This window comes from Lithobates pipiens, unplaced genomic scaffold (assembly GCF_037356315.1).
Source record: "Lithobates pipiens isolate NorthernLeopardFrog02 unplaced genomic scaffold, aLitPip1_a1.2 Scaffold_30, whole genome shotgun sequence".
NCBI classification, from domain to species: Eukaryota; Metazoa; Chordata; class Amphibia; order Anura; family Ranidae; genus Lithobates; species Lithobates pipiens.
In genome coordinates, this window is record NW_027507791.1 from 64,871,892 (window position 1) to 64,892,781 (window position 20,890).

Sequence of the window (20,890 nt, forward strand, 5' to 3'; positions counted from 1 at the left end):
CTTTAACCTCCTGTACCAAGAGCTTTATCTGTTCTGGGCACAGCTCCAGAGCTCTAAGCTGAGGATTACAGAACATATTTTATACATTTCATACATTTCAGAGGTGCCACAATGGTAATTCTGCCTGATGTCAACGGGAACCCAGAGACTAAAATTGGCGATAGCCCACAAAAGCTGGTATATACTGTAATTTGTGTGAAAACACATTGATTCTACTGTATCTCTATCAAGATTCTGAACTCACAGCTGTTGGAATTAGGAGGATGATGCCTGGCAGTCTTTGTACACAATTACCTTAAAGGGAAACTAGAATTTATTTCAGTTAGTACTTATTTCTACTTACTGTAAAACATTTTTTTATTGTTTTCATGTTTTGTTGGTCTAAATGTTTCTTGCATCTTAAAATCAGATGTATAGATTTTCCCTTATTTATATGGACCAGTCAGCTTATATGAGCTGAATGTCGCTAAAAGGGAGCAGTATCAAACATTGATTTAGTTCTTCAGTATGAAGATAAGTCAATATGGTAGAGAACAATGACTGTGGCTAACTTGCTCTTAAACAAAGGGACCCTCAAAGGGGTCTTGGATGAACACTGGAAGGAGGGAGAGGATAGGGAGAATATGGCAATCAAGCCAAAGTAGGGTTGTTGAAAATAATCGTTTAATCTGTGCATCACGATTCAGCCTTAAACGTTTCCGCATCGATGAGGCGAACGGCTGAATCATGATTGCACCAATGACATCATCCTGGCACGACTCTGTCAGAGTCCTCCCCTCCCTCCTGATCTCTGACTTTAGGTCACTGAACTTGCATCTGAAATGCCCAGGGTGGCCAATGCTGGAAAATTGTATCAGTGTTCCGTCTATCACAGAATACTGTCTAGGAGGCAGGACTTTGTTACAGCAGCTGCTGCAGAAGGAGGAAAGGGGCACCGGGATATTAAAAGCTCTGTGACAAAGCGGGAGATGCCCTCTGTGTGTGATCCAGGCACTGGTGAGTCTGCATTGATGAGACACAGTGAGGCTGAATGATGTGCACAGTGACTAATGTGCACAGTGACTCTGACTGATGGGCACAGTTACTCTGCATTGATGTGCACAGTGACTCTGACTGATGGGCACAGTTACTCTGCATGGGTGGGGACAGTGAGGCTGATCGATGGGCTCAGTGACTCTGCATTGATGGGCACAGTGAGGGTGATGGGCACATTGGGTCTGCATTGATGGGCACAGTGAGGCTGCAATTGATGGACACAGTGAGGCTGCACTGGTGGGTTTTTGATGAAAACCATGGGCTGTAATTGTGATGCATCACGGAATTGCATTGTTTACATGATAATCATTATCGAATTGAATCCGGAGACCACACACACACAGAAGTTCAACATGTTTAGGTGGCTGTGAGGTTTGTCATGGTCCTCTGTATACAGCCCTAAGCCTCCATGGCACCTCAGCCTGCTCCCTGCAGTATCCACAGCCACTGCTGCAATTTCAGCTCAAAAACTGTACTGCACCCCACACCTTCAACCAAAGTCTTTAGTGCACTCTAACCTGGTCTTTGCGGCATCCACAGCCCGGGCACTGCTTCACCTGCTGCCTCAGTCTTGGCTTCACTTCAGCCACTGCATGTGCAGTCTGTGCGAGAGAAGTGTAAAAAATATGGATAAAAACACCCTTAGGGGTATATTTATAAAGCAGTGACTGGGACATTGACTAAACATTCATTGAAGGTAAATCTTCCTGGTACATGTGTTTTACATTCCAGTGATTGATTTACCCAAAGTGAATGTTTGATGGAAGTCACATTCACTGCTTTATAAACATACCCCCTACTGTATATTAAAATCTTTGACTTTAAAACATAATTTATAAAAGGAATTGCTGCACTAAACAGAATTTAGATTTAGCCAGCCTAGTTCAATGGTTATTTTTTATAATAATATTTTATACAATTATATAATTACATTTTAAAGCCCGAGGTGTGTGATGTCTCTGCTTGCTCTAGCCGAGCCAGCACCTGTATTTTAGTGGCAACTGTAACCAAGCAAGAAGTGGTAGGTGATTGCTGAAGAGGTAAGTATCAGTGGGTGTGAGGGGCAGTTTTGCACATGTACTATTTAGGGGGAAGTGACAATATCTATTTATAGAGTTTTGATTTTTTTATATGTGGTCATTGTTAACAAAAAATGTAATCAAATACGTATGTAATATTACATAACAAAATTACATATTTGTCACCTGCAACCAGCAGATGGAGCTGTCCTCTAGAATGTTGTGCTTTGCAGTGTCTTTGCTGGAGCTTTGCTGTGCTATATATAATAGAGCTGAATAGCAGAGACAACCCTTCCGTTCTCCTAGCAGAGACCAGAGACCAATGAGAGTTCCTATTTCTGACGCTGTTCTGGAAATGTTATGTTATCACCTCCTGGTGACACTCTTTCAACAACAAAACTGGAGACCTTTGGTAAAGTGAGTACATGGAGCAAGCAGCTTGGGAATCCAAGTAATGGCCTTCTGCAACAACGTTTCCATGTATAAATGTCACCTCTCTATAGTGTTCCTGCCACGTTTTCTAAAGTGACATTAATGATTATAGTTTGCATGCAGCCTACTGCAGTGCAGAACAATCGCCTACAAAAAAAGAAAACACAGTACAGAGATTATGTAGTTGTATTCTCTATCATGTTCATAGAAGAGAGTGGCATTAGAATAGCAATATGTAAATTTGTCCCTATCTTTAAATACCTGCAAATAGCAGTAGTGAACGAACAACATATCAGCTGCATAAAAAGCAATTCCTCTCTATTGTTATATAATTTTTGGATTTCACTGTCATTATGCTAGAATTCTACAACTGTTCAGCTGATATGGAAGACGTGGCTGTTTATTTTTTTTTTTAACATTGCTTTGAACTTTTTTTTATAGTTGCCTTTTTTTTTATTTTTTTTATAAATCTATGTCGATGAAGTTTTTTTCCACTATTGTCAATGGTAAATTTTAAACAGTTCCAGGTTTATAGAAAAACGTAAGGAGCAGCAAATCCAAACCGCTCACTGAAGAAGAGGATACCGGGGTTATGGTAGCTAGCTGCTGCCATAACAACGATATTCTTCTACAAAGCGTTGACGTATATCGGCATGAGCTGGTACGGAAGTGGTTAATTCATCCCAAAGGTGTTCTATCATGTTGAGGTCAGGACTCTGTGCAGGCCAGTTAAGTTCCTTCACCCCAAGCTCGCTCATCCATGTCTTTATGGACCTTTGTGCACTGGTCCAACTCATTTGGTGGAGGAGGGATTATGATTGGGGGGGTTGTTTTTCTAGGGTTGGCCATTCGACATTTAGTTCCAGTGAAAGGAACTCTTTAGGAGAAAGCATACCAAGACATTTTGGACAATTTCATGCTCCCAACTTTGTGGCAACAGTCTGTTTCCTTCCTGTTGCAATATGACTGTGCACCAGTGCACAAAGCATGTTCCATAAAGACATGGATGAGTGAGTTTGGGGTGGAAGAACTTGACTGGCCTACACAGTGTCCTGTCCTAAACCCGATAGAACACCTTTGGGATGAATTAGAGTGGAGACTGCGAGCCAGGCCGGGGGCCCCCCCTCTGATGCCAAGGGGAAGATATGGGGAAGTCCTTGTTGGGTCACCCGGGTACATCACCGGGTGGCCCTGCCCTCAGTTATATAAGAGCTGTCACAGTAAAAACGCATCACATGGCAGGAGCCTCCCATGGAAGCGGGTCGGTTTGCGGCTTTTTTCTTTATTTGGTCCATCGGGCAGCGTGAACTTACTTCATGGGACATTTTTATTTTTTAACCACTTCAGCCCCGGAGAATTTTACCCCCTTCCTTACCAGAGCACTTTTTGCGATTTGGCACTGTGTCGCTTTAACTGACAATTGCGCGGCCATGCAACATTGCACCCAAACAAAATTTACGTCCTTTTTTTCCCAGAAATAGAGCTTTATTTTGGTGGTATTTGATCACCTCTGCAGTTTTTATTTTTTGCGCTATAAACAAAAAAAAACAATTTTGAAAAAAAACAATATTTTTTACTTTTTGCTATAATAAATATCCAATTTAAAAAAAAAAAAATGTTTCCTCAGTTTAGGCCGATACGTATTCTTCTACATATTTTTAGTAAAAAAAAATTGTAATTAGCGATCATCGATTGGTTTGTGCAAAAGTTATAGCATTTACAAAATAGGGGATAGATTTATGGCATTTTTTTTCTTTTTTTTTTTACTAGTTATGGCGGCGATCTGCAATTTTTTCGTGACTGCAACATTATGGCGGACACATCAGACACTTTTGACACATTTTTGGGACCATTCACATTTACACAGCGATCGGTGCTATAAAATTGCACTGATTACTGTGTAAATGTGACTGGCAGGGAAGGGGTTAACACCAGGGGGCGCTGCAGAGGTTAATATGTTCCCTATGGGAGTGATTCTAACTGTGGGGGGAGGGGACTCGCAAGGGGAGGAGACCGATTGGTGTTCCTCTGCACTGGGAACACACCATCAGTCTTCTCTCCACTGACAGGACGTGGATCTGTGTGTTTACATACACAGATCCACGGTCCTACTGAGTTCCCGGGCAATCGCGTGCGCCCGCTGGACATTGCGGCCGCCGGGCACACGCACCGGGTCCCGAGCGATGCTGCGCCCCCTAGACGCCCGGGAATCAGAGGATGTCCTATGACGCCCACTCAGGATGGGAGATCCCATCTGTGGGCCTCATATGTCTATAGGCCGCGGCTGAAGTGGTTAATAAAGAACTTGTCCCAAGCTGTGTCTTGTCTTTTTTTACCATTTTGACACTTTTTTTTAAAACCCTGTTATCAATTCATACAAGGGGAGACTGGGATCTGGGGTTCCCCTTGCTAAAGGGGCTTCCAGATTCGGATAAGCCCCCCACCTGTAGAACCCGAAAACCACCGGGCAAGGGTTGTGGGGATGAGGCCCTTGGTGGTTTGGGGGGCTACCCTAAAGCACCCTCCCCATTTGAGGGCATGTGGCCTGGTACAGTTCAGTAGGGGGTGTTCTCTTGTCCCCCCCCTCTTTTCCTGCGGCCTGCCAGGTTGCGTGCTCGGATAAGGGTATGGATTTTGAGGGGACCACATGCCATTTTTTTTTTAATTTGTTTAGAACTGTTTGGTAGAAACACAACTCATTGTGTTTGGAGGAGAGACAATGCAACTAAAGAACACCATACCTACTGTGAAGCATGGGGGCGGCAACATCATGCTTTGGGGCTGTTTCTCTGCAAAAGGAACAGGACAACTGAACCGTGTACATGAAAGAATGAATGGGGCCATATATCCTGAAATTTTGAGTGCAAACCTCCTCCCATCAGCAAGGGCATTGAAGATTGAAGATGAAATGTGGCTGGGTCTTTCAGCATGACAATGATCCCAAACACACCGCCCGGGCAATGAAGGAGTGGCTTCGTAAGAAGCATTTCAAGATCCTGGAGTGGCCTAGCCAGTCTCCAGATCTCAACCCCATAGAAAACCTTTGGAGGGAGTTGAAAGTATGTGTTGCCCAGCGGCAGCCCCAAAACATCACCAGCCAGCATACCAGAAACAGTGTGTGACAACTTTGTGAAGACTTACAGAAAACATTTGACCTCTGTCATTGCCACCAATGGATATATAACAAAGTATTGAAATTAACTTTTGATATTGGCAAAATACTTATTTTCCACCATAATTTGCAAATAAATGTGATTGTCTGGATTTGTTTCCACATTTTGACTCTCATAGTTGAGGTGTACCTATGATGACAATTACAGGCCTCTCTCATCTTTTTAAGGGGGAGAACTTGCACAATTGGTGGCTGACTAAATACTTTTTTTGCCCCACTGTATGTGTGCCCTTGTTGGGCAAATGCTTAGTCTCATCAAGTGGCTGTTGGAGCTTAGCCATGAACCAATGAAAGTCAGAACACTGTGAAAAAAATATATCAGGGGCACAGGCAAGATTGTTCTGGCAAATAAAAGTATTAGGCATGTTGTGGTGTCTGTTCTTTGAAGGAAATTTACTTTAGGACCTCTTTAAACTGTTTTGCACAAGTTAACCCACCTAGAAAAAAGTATGTGGCTGTGGTGCATTGCCATTTATTTTTAATGGAGCCAAAATACACATACCTGGAGTGAGAAAATACACCTGCCCCTCAGTACACGTCAACACTTGTCATTTTCGGCCCATTGATGTTCATCAAGGTCCCAAATGAATCGGGCAGTGCAAATTGATGCACACCCAAAAAAAAGAAGATTGATACAAGCAAAGAAGGAGGGAGCCTCTCAAAAAAAAAAAAAAACTATCATATTATCTTGCCAGACTACCTTATTCTCACCTTCCCAGGTCTCCTCTGCTGTTCCTTCTTCTGTGGTTGCCATCATAAAAATCAACCTTTTTTGGTCAGAGCTAAGAAGATGCAGTAACATGACCCCCCCTGATGTAACTGTGCTTGGCATAGCTATTGGCTTCTGCATCGTATGAGGAGGTCGCGTACTCCCTTTTAACCTGAAAGCACCAGCAGGGTAATGGCTAGGTTTTATCTTTAAGGGCACACTGGGTATCAAAAATGCCACTTTTACAATTGTTTGACTTTTTTTCTCTGCCTCTAAAGGCCCCCCCCATATGTTAACCCATGTGTCTATGCACACAGAGAGGTTTAGAGGCAGGAGCATCTAAAGGCTGGAAAAAAAAAACATCACTTGCTTGCTCTGGAAAGGAGCTTTTGAGCAGAAAAAACACTTGACACACTTATATGTGTGTAAACACACCTAAACACTAGGCACGTTTACAGCATTTAATCACTCCAATAACTATATTAAATTAAAATTCTGACCAGTGGAATGAATAAAAGCCCAAATGTTTGACGTGCCTTTGTAAAATGCGGCATGTTTTTTTTTTTTAAGTTGCTTTCAGATGCTCAAAGGAGCTGGGCAAACGCCCAGTGTGCATAAGGGCTATGCAGACACTTGTCCTAAACAGAAAAGAAGACAGGGTCTCTTTAAATACGGCATGCAGGTTCACTTTACCTGATCTGCCCCCATTTCTCTTTTCTACTTTAATTTCTTACATGTTTTTGTTCTTTCTTCCTCCCCCACTGTAACTTCTTTCCTGTTCTTTTTTTTCTGCTCTCCTTTCTAATTGCATTCTTTTCACCTCTTTGTTGTTTTATATATTTTTTTCTATATGACACATTTTTACTTTTAAAATATTTCCCTGTTTACACTCCACTTTCAATTCTGTTCTGTGAAGGATGGGGCTGCAATTTTCTCAAAATAATATCTATCCCGCAGCAAACCATTGATTTTTGTATATTCATTCTCTACACCTACCTTGTGTTTATAGCCTTAGCCCATATCCGTGACAATTGTCTAGAAGCCAATATTCTTGGGTTGTATAATTTTCCTTTTTCTTGCCGGAACACCTCTGCTCCTCGGCGTGTAGGACTTTTGTTGAAGTTTCTATCACAATTTGTTTAACAATTGCACATCACTTTCCACTTCTTTGATCCTGAACACTTTAATATTCTTACAATATAAGAGTAACGCCCACATTATGTGATCACAATTTCAAATGCTTCCCACTTATCATTGTGAAGTCAGGTTATGTATTTGGGATGAAGAGGAGACAGCTCGGGGAGTTTCCACACAAACACACACAGCTAAACACCTACACTGATACTGTTGGCAATTTACTTCAAACAAGCGTCACTAAATTCTCAATAATGCTGTCAAAATGAGAGACTGTATAGCAGAATCAAACAAGCATAGACAACTGATAGAATGTCACTTTAGTTGGATAGATGAACACATTTATGTAAAGGATGAGAAAATCAAGGAGGATTTCTTCTTTACCTAGTAATGTATTCCATTTTCTTTTTAACTTCTTAACCTGGACCTTTTAGTAGCATTCTAAGCCCTTGTACACACGGTCGGAGATTCCGACGGAATGTGTCCTATCGGACCGTTTTGTCCGATATTCCGACTGTGTGTGGTCTCCATCAGACTGTTTCCGTCGGAATATCCGACGGACCAACTTTTCCAACTTGCCGCTAAAATTTTCCGACAAAATGCTCCAATCGGACATACTCCGATCATGTATAGCCTACTCCGACAGACAAAGTTGCACACATGCTCAGATCAAATTCCTAGACCAAAGCTATTGGCTACTAGCCTGAACGTAGTCCCTTCGTAACGAAATAACGCCATCACGTTATGTACAATCGGATTTTCCGACAACTTTGTCCGACCGTGTGTATGCAACAGTTTCGGACAAAATCCGTTGGACAAAATCCAACGGATTTGGTTGTCAGAATGTCCGACCGTGTGTACAAGGGCTAAGTCTTCATGATTCATTTCTTCACATGAAACAATATGTAACAGTTAAAAATAAAATCTGTACTTTCCTGATAGCACAGACACAGGCTTCTTCGAAATTAATTCCTTATCATTGGCATGTATGCAGCTACTTTCAGGTGATTGGATACCAGAAAAAGAAGCAACAAGAACATCCCCGATTTAACTGCTCCTAGCTAGTCTCCTTATATGATGGACTTCTCTCTACTGGGAAACTCTTCCCTTGATTTATGAAGTTTTTTTAACCTCTCTGGATCTTTTCAGTGGTAATTCTTCTATGAAAACTTGACTGCACCATAGCCATTGTGGCTTTTTGGTAGCTTCTGGATCAGTTGACTTCTTGGCGGAGCCTTGGGGGATGTACCTAGACCCCACCACATTCAAGACACACCTGTAATGTTGCTGTGGCACTTGACCCTGGTGTTCCCCCAGGAGTGCAGTTTGTCAAGGATGGTACTACATTGTACCACCTGGGAACTTGTATTTCTGAAGACCGCATTTGATGGTGCTGTTGGCCTGTTCCATTCTGGATAAGGTCTGTAGGCCACTACTGTGCCTGTGCTGCCTCAACCCTTGCAGTGTGTGTCACAAGAAGTGGCTAGCAGGGAAGAAGATGCCCTTATCAAATTATTCCTGTTGGAGCCACCCTGCAAGCTGACATAGTAATTAGATGGGGCAGAGAGCAGTGGAGAATGGGAAGTTGTCACTCAACATGCTTTAGCCGCCCCTCAAGCTAACAAAATAGGCATGTGGGATGGCTTTCAGAAGGTAAAAAAGGAAGTAATTGGCTTCCTCATGGGTGCTGGATGCAGGGCTGGTGCAAGGATGTTTGACACCCTAGGCGAAACCTCATTTTGCTGTCCCTTTTGCTCTGCCTTTAACTCCAGCGCCTTTGCCCTGCCCATGTATACGGTAGAGGTGGTGGGGCTAGGATAAGCTAGAGTAGTATATGGACAGGCTAGGGTAATATATGGACAGGTTAGGGTAGTATAAGGACAGTCCCGCCCCTCCTCTGCTTACCAGCCATCGGGGTTCCTTCCCTTGGTCCGCATCCTGTTCCCCGGAGGCAAACTAAAGCTTCTATGCTGTGCTCTCTCTTCTATGGGGCCTACTGGAGGGACAGACTGGTATTTAAAAAATCCAAATCCCCAGAGAGTGGCTGGTGATCTGGATTTTTACGGCCCCTTACCCTGGCGCCCTAGGCAGCCAGGTACAATAAAAGAAGCTGCTTGCCAACCTTGTCTTTATGCCTCATTTAAAGTCCAAAACACACCTTTTTCTATACAGAACCAGGGATGGAGATGCATGTTGCCATGCATCTCATTTAAAGCCCCACTCTTTTTTTCCATTTTTATACTAATGATGCAAAATCGATTGATGAAAAACTTCTGCTACTATGTACTGATAACAATTTTTAAAGACAGCCACTTAAAAAATGTTTGAGCTTAATGACACTTTAAGCTTTAAAGCCTAACGTTTGTCAAAAAATGTTTTCCCATTCACTGGGGCTGTAACCGCACTGCATGGGTTAATTGCCTGTTTTCTCTGGGGTGAACACAACGCCTATACTCACCCGATCCTTTGATCCTCTGGAAAACGGCTCTCCCCCATGTCAAGAGTGGATTGTTCCTGATGTCTTCCAGAGCCGGTGTATAGGTGTAATGATGTCACGAACAGTTCACCCAAGAGCACTAGACTGCATGGGGCAGGAGCTGCAGGCACCAGTTTTGCGCTGGCAGGATTGGAGGATAAGGTGAGTATATCTTGGCTCTCCAATCCCCTAGACAAAAACTAGCAGTTAACCCATGCAATGCGGGCACAGCTGGCCAGAGTTCAGCTTTTGGTATAACTCAGAGTGTGATTACAGTTAGGGACAGGTAATAGGGTGATGTGGGTGTTGGTGTCTTACATTTTGTAAAGATGCTCGCATTAAAATACTAGTAAAAGGAGTTTACATTGTGCCTTTTAGTGCAGCTCCATAGGCACACAGCTCGAGATTGAGTAGGCGCAGTGTGCCCCCATAGCCAATGGCTTGCTATTGGGACACACAAGAGGAGGAGGAGCCAAGATTTTTAAAGGCCAAAGTTTTAAAGAGGACGTAAACCCTGATGAGTTTACTTCCTCTTTCATTCCCTGCAAAGGCAAAGCATAATGGACTACTATGCATCGCATAGTAGTCCTTTATGTGTCACTTACCTGACACAGGAGCCAGCGAAGTCGCCGCTGTCCCCTGTAGTCCGCCGCATCCATCTTCTTGGTGGGGTTTCGCAGCTCTGCCGCTGTCATTCGGCGAAGCCGCGATGACGTCACTCCTGCGCATGCGCACGGGAGAATGCCGCGCTCGGTGCGCCTGCGCGCCGCTGTCTACAGCGCATACGCCGTAGACAGCGGTGCCTGTTTTCGGGCAAATATCTCCTAAACCATATAGGTTTAGGAGATATTTCTTGGACCTACAGGTAAGCCTTAATCTAGGCTTACCTATAGGTCAAAGTGGTTTGTAAGGGTTTACAACCACTTTAACCTTTAGTAAAACTTTAATTCCAGGGGGTTCATATACTTTTTCTTGCCTTTGTAAATATATATATATCTTCAATCCCAATTTAGCATCTGTGTGGATTGTGAAGCATACAGTAAAAAACAAAAAATTTTAAAAGCAATTATGCATCACTGGGGAAGTGTGGTGATAAATTGTCTTTTTCTTAAATGGCACTTGAATAATTTATTTAAGCAGGTGTGACAGATTAGCATCATGATCAGCTTTTTACCATACTAAAAATCAGCATCCAAATGAAACAATGCAAGTGCTGTAATTTGCAAATTGAATGGAAAAATGTTTCATAAATTAAATCTTTAAAATTTATAGTGGTTTGGGGTCATTTTTATTTTCATTTTATTTTCTAAAGTATATGTTGTTGAACCAATGTTTATATCTACTTTTAATATGTAAGTGGGTTTTGTGGTAGCTACAGTGGATATAAAAAGTCTACACACCCCTGTTAATATGTCAGGTTTCTGTGATGTAAAAATGTGGTTACATAAGTGTGCACACCCTTTAATAACTGGGGATGTAGCTGTGTTCAGAATTAAGCAAACATTCAAAGTCATGTTAAATAGGAGTCAGTACACACTTGCCATCATTTAAATTGCCTCTGATTAACCCCAAATAAAGTTCAGCTATTCTAGTAGGTCTTTTCTGACATTTTCTTAGTTGCATCCTACAGCAAAAGCCATGGTCCGCAGAGAGCTGTACAGTTTATTGGTCACAATAAAGGTGGAAAAAGTTCTGAAATAATTTTTCTTTGTCTAATTTTTTTAACACCACAGAAACCTGACATTTTAACAGGGGTGTGCAGATGTTTTTTATCCACTGTATGAATAAGATATACGAATTAAGTTTTACAAAATAATATTTATGACAAAGATGGTTTATCTGAAGAGAGTACAGCAGAAGTTTCCTGCTTTCAGACTTTCTCTGTCTGATTAAACCCTTGAAGGGAGATGACTCAAATCAGTGACATGTATATTCATTTCAGCTTAAGTTACAGAGCTCTGTAAACAGGCTTTTTTTTAAAAAGGGAAGTAAGGAGAAACTAGAAATAGGAGCCTTAAGCTTCACCTTAAGGATTAAAATGAGAATGTAAATTATTCTAAATTATGTAATATTTAATATTTATCTGGCTAAAATAATTGTTTATGTATTTAATCCAGATAATAAGAAAGACAACACATACATAAGCCTCCTTACATTCCCTTGAAAAACCTGATTGGGTTAAACAAAGAAACCCAGTGCCAAAAATATATATATATATATATATATATATATATATATATATATACTTGAAAAAACTCAAGAATATTCTATAGCTGCTCCCCTGAAAAAAGAGAATACAATTTTACACTTCTCAATTCAAGATATGAATAACATGTAGGGGGCGCTAATTAACAAAAAATATTAATCACCAATGTGAACAATAACCTTCTTATTGATAATCAATAATTTGGCTACTATAATAATGCATAACATATGTGCAACTAGTTAAAGTGCATTCAGCATCATGAATGCAACACAAAAAATAAAAAAATACATTCATGTGAGAACACCTGAGGTGACAGCATTTACTGCAATAACTACAATAAGAAAGTCCTTCAATTGAAACTATATCAGAAAAAGTTCTTCCATGAACATGATGTGATAGTCCACACAAAAAATATATATGTTAAATCTCTCGTGTAGAAAAATGTGATCTCAACTTTGTACGTGATCCTTCACCACAGCCTTGATCATCCACACCAAATAAGTGATAGTATATGGTTTAGCTTACCAGATTTTATTGACCATTTTACTGAAAAAGTAAGTCAACGTTCACTTCTGCAGGATTGTGCCTGCTCACATGCCTTTGACACTCGTGTTGTTAGCCAGAAAGACCGGATGTCCTATGTGACCTTGCACTGCCTCTGACGTAGGTTTCATTAGAATAACGTCTTCAGCGTCTTCACCCCCCCCCCCCCCCCCCCCCCATGCCAGCATGCCATAAGCGAACGTTGACTTACTTTTTCAGTAAAGTGGTCAATAAAATCTGGTAAGGTGAACCATATACTATCACTTATTTGGTGTGGATGATCAAGGCTGTGGTGAAGGATCACGTTGAGATCACATTTTTCTACACGAGAGATTTAACATATATTTTTTGTGTGGACTATCACATCATGTTCATGGAAGAACTTTTTCCGATATAGTTTAAATTGAAGGACTTTCTTATTGTAGTTATTGCAGTAAATGCTGTCATCTCAGGTGTTATCACAGGAATGTATTTTTTATTTTTTTATTGTATTCATGATGCTGAATGCACTTTAACTAGTTGCACATATGTTATGTATTATTAAGTAGCCAAATTATTGATTATCAATAAGAAGGTTATTGTTTACATTGGTGATTAATAATTTTTGTTAATTAGCGCCCCCTACATGTTATTCAAGCCTAGCAGACAAACCTATTATTGGGGAATATTCAGATCCCACTGACCTGTGACTTGTGCCCAAGACTTTTATATTAAAGATAGAATACCAGTGGTAAAAAAAATATAGCTTGGCCACTAAAACTCCATGTTACAAATAATCTTTTCACTTTTACTATTGTATTTCTGTGTTGCTATTGCTGAAGGTTTTTCTTCTGAGACTAAACCATATGCATGAGCAGATGATGAATCCTGGACCCTGGATATGTTTAAAAGCTTTTTTTTTTTTTAACTGGGATTGTATTCCTAAAAACAGATTTATACTTAAATAAAACTATTATTTGCACTTGAATGTGTCCTTTTGTTAGCCTAATGAATGCCTTGCGCGTCAGCACTCAGATTGGGAGGGGAAGGGATGCTATTTGTTGAGAATGGCTAAACAAATTTTCTGGACGAAGTAGTGCATCATCTGAAGGAAATGCAGTTTTGCCAATATTTTTGGCAATGACTGTATCTAATCAGTATAATAAAACCTTTTTAATGGGTTACTTAACCAAAAATGGAGCAGATAGGGGAAGTTCATTGTTGGGGTTTACATTTTATAATTTGACTAATAGACACCCTTTAGAAAGTTATCTCTATCTTTTATTCTCACAGGTTCTTGGAATATGTCCCAAGGACATGAGAGCGGACATCTGTGTGCACCTAAATAGGAAAGTGTTTAATGAGCACCCTGCTTTTCGTCTGGCCAGTGACGGCTGTCTGCGATCTTTGGCGGTGGAGTTTCAAACAATCCATTGCGCTCCCGGAGACCTTATCTACCATGCCGGCGAAAGTGTTGATGCTCTGTGCTTTGTGGTGTCGGGATCGCTGGAAGTCATCCAGGATGAGGAGGTGGTGGCCATCCTGGGTAAGAAAACCTATGCTCTGTAGATGCATTATGATTCAACAGCAAAATACATCTATGCATATCAAGTTATTATAAAACTCAGATCACTTTTATAATATTCCCAACTAGAAATTGCTGTGCATTTTTTATTTTCTGTTATATTTAATGATATGCTTTTCCCTTTTCTGCTTCACTGTATCTCTCTGGCCCCTTCCACTAGCTTAAAATTTCCATTTTATCATGAAAGGGTTTATTTAAATCTTCTCAGAAAATATTTACTTTGCTGTCATGTCACCACTGCGCTTTTTTTTGGTGCTTCATAAATGTTTTAAACAAATTAAGGCATAGAGTACATAGACTCTGCAGAATGCTTTTTCCATGAGTTAATATACATTCACATTGACTTGCATAGAGAAATATAGGCAAACAACAAGGCCTTAAACTAAATTCAGAAGGCAGTGTGCATTGGCTTTTAATTCAGTGGAGCTATGCTGATAGCTTAGTAGATTATGATGAAGTTGAAACCCTTACCTTTGGCCACTGTATTTGGTCATTGAATGTGAAGATCCTGTGTGTCACTGAAGATTGACAGCCAAATAAACGGGAATAACCAGAAGAATTACAGAAGTGCAGGGCAGGAATGTAGTTAGATGTGCTGGAGGTCATGGCAGGTGGCTGGCAAAAACAATAACCAATAGAAATCTAAATCAATACCAAAGAACAATCTACAAATATAAATTGGCCAGACAAGTAGCATGACACAAGGACAGAATGAATGTTCAAAACACAATTTAAGCCCTCTAAATTTAGACCATTGAGATGCGAATATAGGCATGTGCACAGGGAGTTCAAAATATGCATGGGCACACCCTAATCACCCCATGTCTTTTCTATATTCCTATTGCACATGTTCCTGGAAAACAAAGCTCATGGATGTCACCACATGTACTCTACCGACTCCGAAACCTTCTACTTATCTTTTATGATTTGATCTATCTGCAATAAAAAAAAAAACGGATGATGATTGTAGATCCATGGTGTGCTGGCAAATATATACACCAATAACCCCATGTGGCGCAAAGTCACCCTGCTTGGATCCCTGATAGTTGACCAAAGCTCCCTAACAGGGCTCCTAAAAAAAATTTGAAAAAAATTGTACAAAATAAAATAATAATAATAAAAAAAACTACTGACACCCTCCGTATGTATACAATTGCACACGCATATGTGTTTGAGCTTTGGGGTGCACACCCTACTGCAATAGGCTGTGAGTGCAACCAACTGCTGATGGAAAAGCTGTTGGTTGATCACTACACATTGGAACAATTTACTTTTTCTAGTGCCCTTCTATGTTATTATTTGGCAGGGTCTCACCCTTTTTTGCTGTACTCCCTATTATACACAAGAATGGCAATACCATCAGGAAATAGGCAACTTTCTTGTAGAGATCCTGTACTAGTGGCAGCCCATCCATTAGGGGTGCCTGGGCGCTACCCTCTCTATCCACGCCACCCCTATATGAATAATGGATAGATTCATGGATAGCATGAATCTATCCACGTCGAATGAATGAATGAATAAATTAACTTGTATAGTGCTACACAAGCAAACTAAATCACCTTAGGGCGCTTTTGCCGCCAGTGTCCATCTGGGTCTTCAGAAGAGATGGGTCTTGAGCTTCTTCCTGAAGGCCAGCTTGTTTTCTTTCAAGCAGATGTCTGCAGGTAGAGCGTTCCATAGCCATGGACCATCGTTCACCTTTTAATTTATAACAGGACTTGGGGATGTGGAGGAGGTTCTGGTTAGTTGACCGGAGAGGGTGACCTGGGGTGTAGTGCTTTATTTTGTCACAGATGTATTGCATCCATCGCGATCACCCCCTATTCATGCATCCGGCCCCTTTCAGGATGCCGGGCGCCTGAATTACATCGGCAGGGGTGTTTTTTCAGTACCTGATTAGAGCCATAGGCTTCACTAGGCTTCAATAGGCTTCAAAATAAGGTGTAAATCAGAGAGCAGAGCATTGTGCCATGAGCCCACCCAGGTGTTACAACAGCGAATAAATATTTGCTGTTGTAACACTGATCCTCAATCCAGCCAATCAGAAGCAGGTCTGAGACCCATTTTCCGATTGGCCAAAAAGAGAAGACTCCCGATTGGATGCCGAGGAGGAGGGAGTAAACGGAAGCCACCGATGCCCGTGGAGAGCAGAGGAAGGGAAAGCTGACGCCACAGCCAAGCAAGGGAAGCCGCCAGTGATGCGCTGCATAGATGGGGTAAGTGCACCAAACCTGACCACCAACCGACGGAGGGGGTTTGTCGCCCCCCCCCCAAAAAATAGCCACCACTGCCCTGTAACATAGACACATCTGGGAGTTCATGCATATTTGGCATTCAGAATCCCAAAATAACATTAGGAAATGGCAGCTGATTCAATAGCAACCAAAAAATACAGTCTAGTTTTGGGTGGACTGAAGGAAAAAAAAAAAGTTAAAAATGTAGACTAGCGTTTGTTGGTTGTCTCTTGCTCTTTTATACTTTTGGTAGGAATAAGTTAAACAGATCCCCAACAGATAATAGAAGTTCACAAGGGTTGACATACTTTAAGTATGTTTGTAGGGGATGTGAATGCTGATTAATTGCCAGACTTGTAGCAAGACAAAACCAAAACAACAATTGAAGTTTGAAGAGATTTGGTAATGACTGAGAGGTAGAGCGGTTCAGCGAGAAGCAAACCATGCAGATCATTTATCCTTCATAGATTTCGGAAGTTGTTGAAGCAAATTGTGCAGCAGAGGATAAGCCTGTCTGGGTGACTGATGTGTAGATGTTATTTCAAGCCTCGCCGCTCCCAACGCATTTTACTCCTCTCCTTTAATACATTTTTTTTTGTTTAATCTGCCCACTCGTCCCTTAAATTAATAGGATTCCCAAATACAAGATGAAGTGTTTGATATTCGTGAAAAACAGCAACATTTATCTAGTAAACATAATTATGTCAACGCTTTGATATATTGGTGCGACCAGCGGTGTAGGTTTGAGTAGATGAGTGATTGGCTTTGCTTTATGAGACAATTTGTTACTAATGACATGAGCAGTGGGGGTCCAGCAAGATGTCCTTTTTGGATAAATGTTGTAAAATGCTGTGTATTATTGAGCTTTTTAGTGATTGAGTATTATTGAGTGATTTATGTTAAAGCTGAACTTCCAGGCAAATAGCTACACAGATGCAACACATATATGAGATCTGTCTTACCTGCCAAAGGAATTTGTAAATCTCTCCATTTAGTCCCGAGAGTCATGACTGTCTGCAACACAGCGCAGCCCGTCCTTGCAGGGGAGAGGGGTTATGATCTTTTTCTTCTGCAGTTTCACTTTCACTTAGATGTCTCCCCCCGACATGAAAGGGAAAGGAGACAAGCATATTGGTGGGCTTATCTCCATCTCGAAAAAAATGTCCCAAAGGAAAAAACCGCGCTGTCCTAAGTATAAACCTAGGTTATGTGTTTCCCCTACAGGGGAATTTAAACAACTACAAAATTTGTGTGGCAATGTCATAAAATATATTATTGCCACAACCCTAAAAAACAGATGGAAAGCCTCCATAGTGTAATATAGTTCTATTAAAATATTTAAAATAATGTACAGCCAAATGGCTCCTTACTTGAAAAAGTGCCTTTCTCCCGGCACTGGGGCTGCTGGCATTAATCTCGAGCAATACCAAAGGTATCCGCGCTATCCTCTATAGATGGCGTGCGTTCCACACACTCGTGTTGTTAGCCAGAAAGACCGGATGTCCTACGTGACCTTGCACTGCCTCTGACGTAGGTTTCATTAGAATAACGTCTTCAGCGTCTTCACCCCCCATTTCACATTTTTATTGTTATATATATGAATGTGCCATTCCTTTGCACCTGTTGAGATAGGGGTGCAGAGGGTGCTGTGTTTTTATATGCATTGTGTGTGCATCGTGCATATAGATATGTCATATGTTATTGTCTTGCACTTGTTGAATTGAAGGTATAGATGATATTATTCTGTTGGGGATATATATTATAAGTTTCACATTATATACAAATAATCCTTTCTATTTTTTAGGGTTGTGGCAATAATATATTTTATGACATTGCCACACAAATTTTGTAGTTGTTTAAATTCCCCTGTAGGGGAAACACATAACCTAGGTTTATACTTAGGACAGCGCGGTTTTTTCCTTTGGGACATTTTTTTCGAGTATTTATATGTATTTTTTGGTATATAGTAGAACTGCAGCAGTTTTTTATGTGTGCACAATTTTTGTAATTTTTAATATAGGTGGTAGCGCGATTTTTTCCTGTTTTTTCTCCTTATCTCCATCTCGCTCTTCTCTCTCCTCTTATCAACATGCTCTTTACACAGCAATACCAGAGTTTGTCTCTGTCTCGTCCCATCTTGCTGATGCCAAATCATATTAAAGTGATACTAATGTCTTGTTTTTCTTTCTAACAAAAATGTTATAATTACCTGCTCTGTGCAGTGGTTTTGGCCTGGATCTTGCTCTTCTCGGGTCCCTCTTTGGCACTTCTGACCCCTCCCTCCTTTTGAGTGCCCCCCACAGCAGGCAGCTTGCTATGGGGTCACCTGAGCCAAGCTGCAGCTCTGTGACATAGAGCCCACCCCCCACCCCCTACTGATTGGCTAGCTGACTTTCATTTACAGCAGCGGGAGCCAATGGCACCACTGCTGTGTCTCAGCCAATCAGGAGGGAAAGACAGCCGAGGCACTCGTGCACATTGTTGAATAGAGATGGGGCTCAGGTAAGTCTTAGTGGGGCTGCTGCACACAGAAGATTTTTTTATCTTGATGCATTAAGATAAAAAAAACTTCTGCCTTTACAACCATTTTAAGATACTTACACTGCTTGCATTTAAAAATAAATAAATGTAATGATGTATTTAGAGCTGCATTATGTGTACCTTTTTATCTGACTGGAATTCAGCCCTAAATGAACATGGATATCTATGAAAATAATAGAAAGGAGCAGACATGGTCTAGACTACAATTTGATAGACGAAAAAAAAACACTTTTGCTACAAAAATTAAATAAATTCACATTTACATCCTGTGTCATGTAAGGTTTTCTAAACTTACAGTGGGTATAGAAAATGGGTATGGAAAATAATCACCCCCCCCCCCCCACAGACGTTAAAAAAAAATCACATTTTGTTTCCCTGCAGCCTGAAATGAAGACAGACAGGGTTTTAGTTTTATCCAACTGCATTTACTTATAACATCTAAGTGTAAGACATAACACCAAAATGTCATAAAATATAAAAAAAAATAAGAAACAGAATCACTGAGTACAGCATATGATTCCCCAGTTTGTATAATATATTTAATTCCTTCATTGATGTCAACTCTTTGCCATCAGTGATAAAAGTTAAAGTCAAGACACCAAAGTGAAGGTATAGTTTAGTATAGAAACACCCCGCATGTGCATCACAGAACTGTAGATAACTTACTTGTGCAAAAGCGCAACAATTGAAACCTGTACATCAAGTGAAATAAGTTGTTCTCCCCACTGTAGATGGCGGCTTATTTTCCTTTTGTTTTTATGGTGTAAAGAAGCGATCCAATATCCTGAGATTTGCAGTAGCCATCACCATAGTGGACTTTGAATTGGTACCTCCTTTACAATATAGACCAGTGATGGTGAACCTTGGCACCCCAGATGTTTTGGAACTACATTTCCCATGATGCTACAACTACACTGCAAAGTGCATGAGCATCATGGGAAATGTAGTTCCAAAACATCTGAGGTGCCAAGGTTTGCCAACACTGATATAGACTTTATGGCTTTTGTGGGGGTTCTTCCCACCCTCTGAGTTATTGAGCTTTTTTTTCTCCTTTTATATCCAAAACTTCAGGTTTTAGATAAAATAGGGATGTACCACAACCTCCTACTGTCATTAGTGTTCTGGCTATGTAGATTCCCCCCCCCCCCCCCCATTTGTTCTCATTTCCACTGTCACTGAGACAGAAAGTGAATGAAAATCCTACATTTATGAGTTGTCACCAGAATAGAGGGTACATTTTTCCAATAAGGATCATTTATAACGTGTGATAACGGTCTAAAAAGGGAATTCCTCTCACTTTTTTCAGTCCCAGAGATGCAACAGAAATAAGAAAAATTTCCCTAACCAAACACAGACAACGAAAACCTGACCTTCAGGGATTTTAACCCTTCTGTACTCTATCCAATGAAAAAAAAAAAGGTTTTGGCTACACATACATTTGAATTATCTCCTTTTGTGCGCTGCTTTTTGGACACATTTTATTTTGTCATGGTGGCACCAAAAGGGGAAGAAATATTCCTATTTTACTGCATGGCAATCACTACAGTCTTTAATTTGCACAGACGCACTTACAGAAATACATTATAACAATGTTACCATGTATTTTTTATGAATGTAGTCACTCTGCAACAATATAATGTTAAATATCCCTCCCTGGGTCCCAGCTATGTCCCCCCCCCCCCCCAACCCACCCGTACAGTTTCTCGGGTGAGCGCCTCTTGAGCTTTGGTCTCTACAACTGCGTCAATTCCTGGGGTAGTGCTGTAGCTTGGTCACTCCCTTTTGCATGGTGAGGCAGCCCAGTATAGTGCTGGACCAGGTGGAT

At 40.9% G+C, this 20,890-nt stretch overlaps 1 protein-coding gene and 1 long non-coding RNA gene across 3 annotated transcripts in view; one reads left to right on the plus strand and one right to left on the minus strand.

The window, feature by feature from the left end:
* The window catches only part of KCNH5 (potassium voltage-gated channel subfamily H member 5), a 518,579-nt gene that overhangs the window by 408,871 nt on the left and 88,818 nt on the right, over positions 1-20,890 (plus strand). For both annotated transcript variants that reach the window (XM_077464367.1, XM_077464368.1), the window contains one exon: positions 13,999-14,251. In XM_077464367.1, the coding sequence (XP_077320493.1) occupies positions 13,999-14,251 (253 nt within the window). The remainder of the gene's footprint in view (positions 1-13,998; positions 14,252-20,890) is intronic.
* The window catches only part of LOC143942934 (uncharacterized), a 383,250-nt gene that overhangs the window by 32,919 nt on the left and 329,441 nt on the right, over positions 1-20,890 (minus strand). The window contains exon 4 of the long non-coding RNA XR_013264860.1: positions 14,762-14,905. This is a non-coding gene — a long non-coding RNA (uncharacterized LOC143942934). The remainder of the gene's footprint in view (positions 1-14,761; positions 14,906-20,890) is intronic.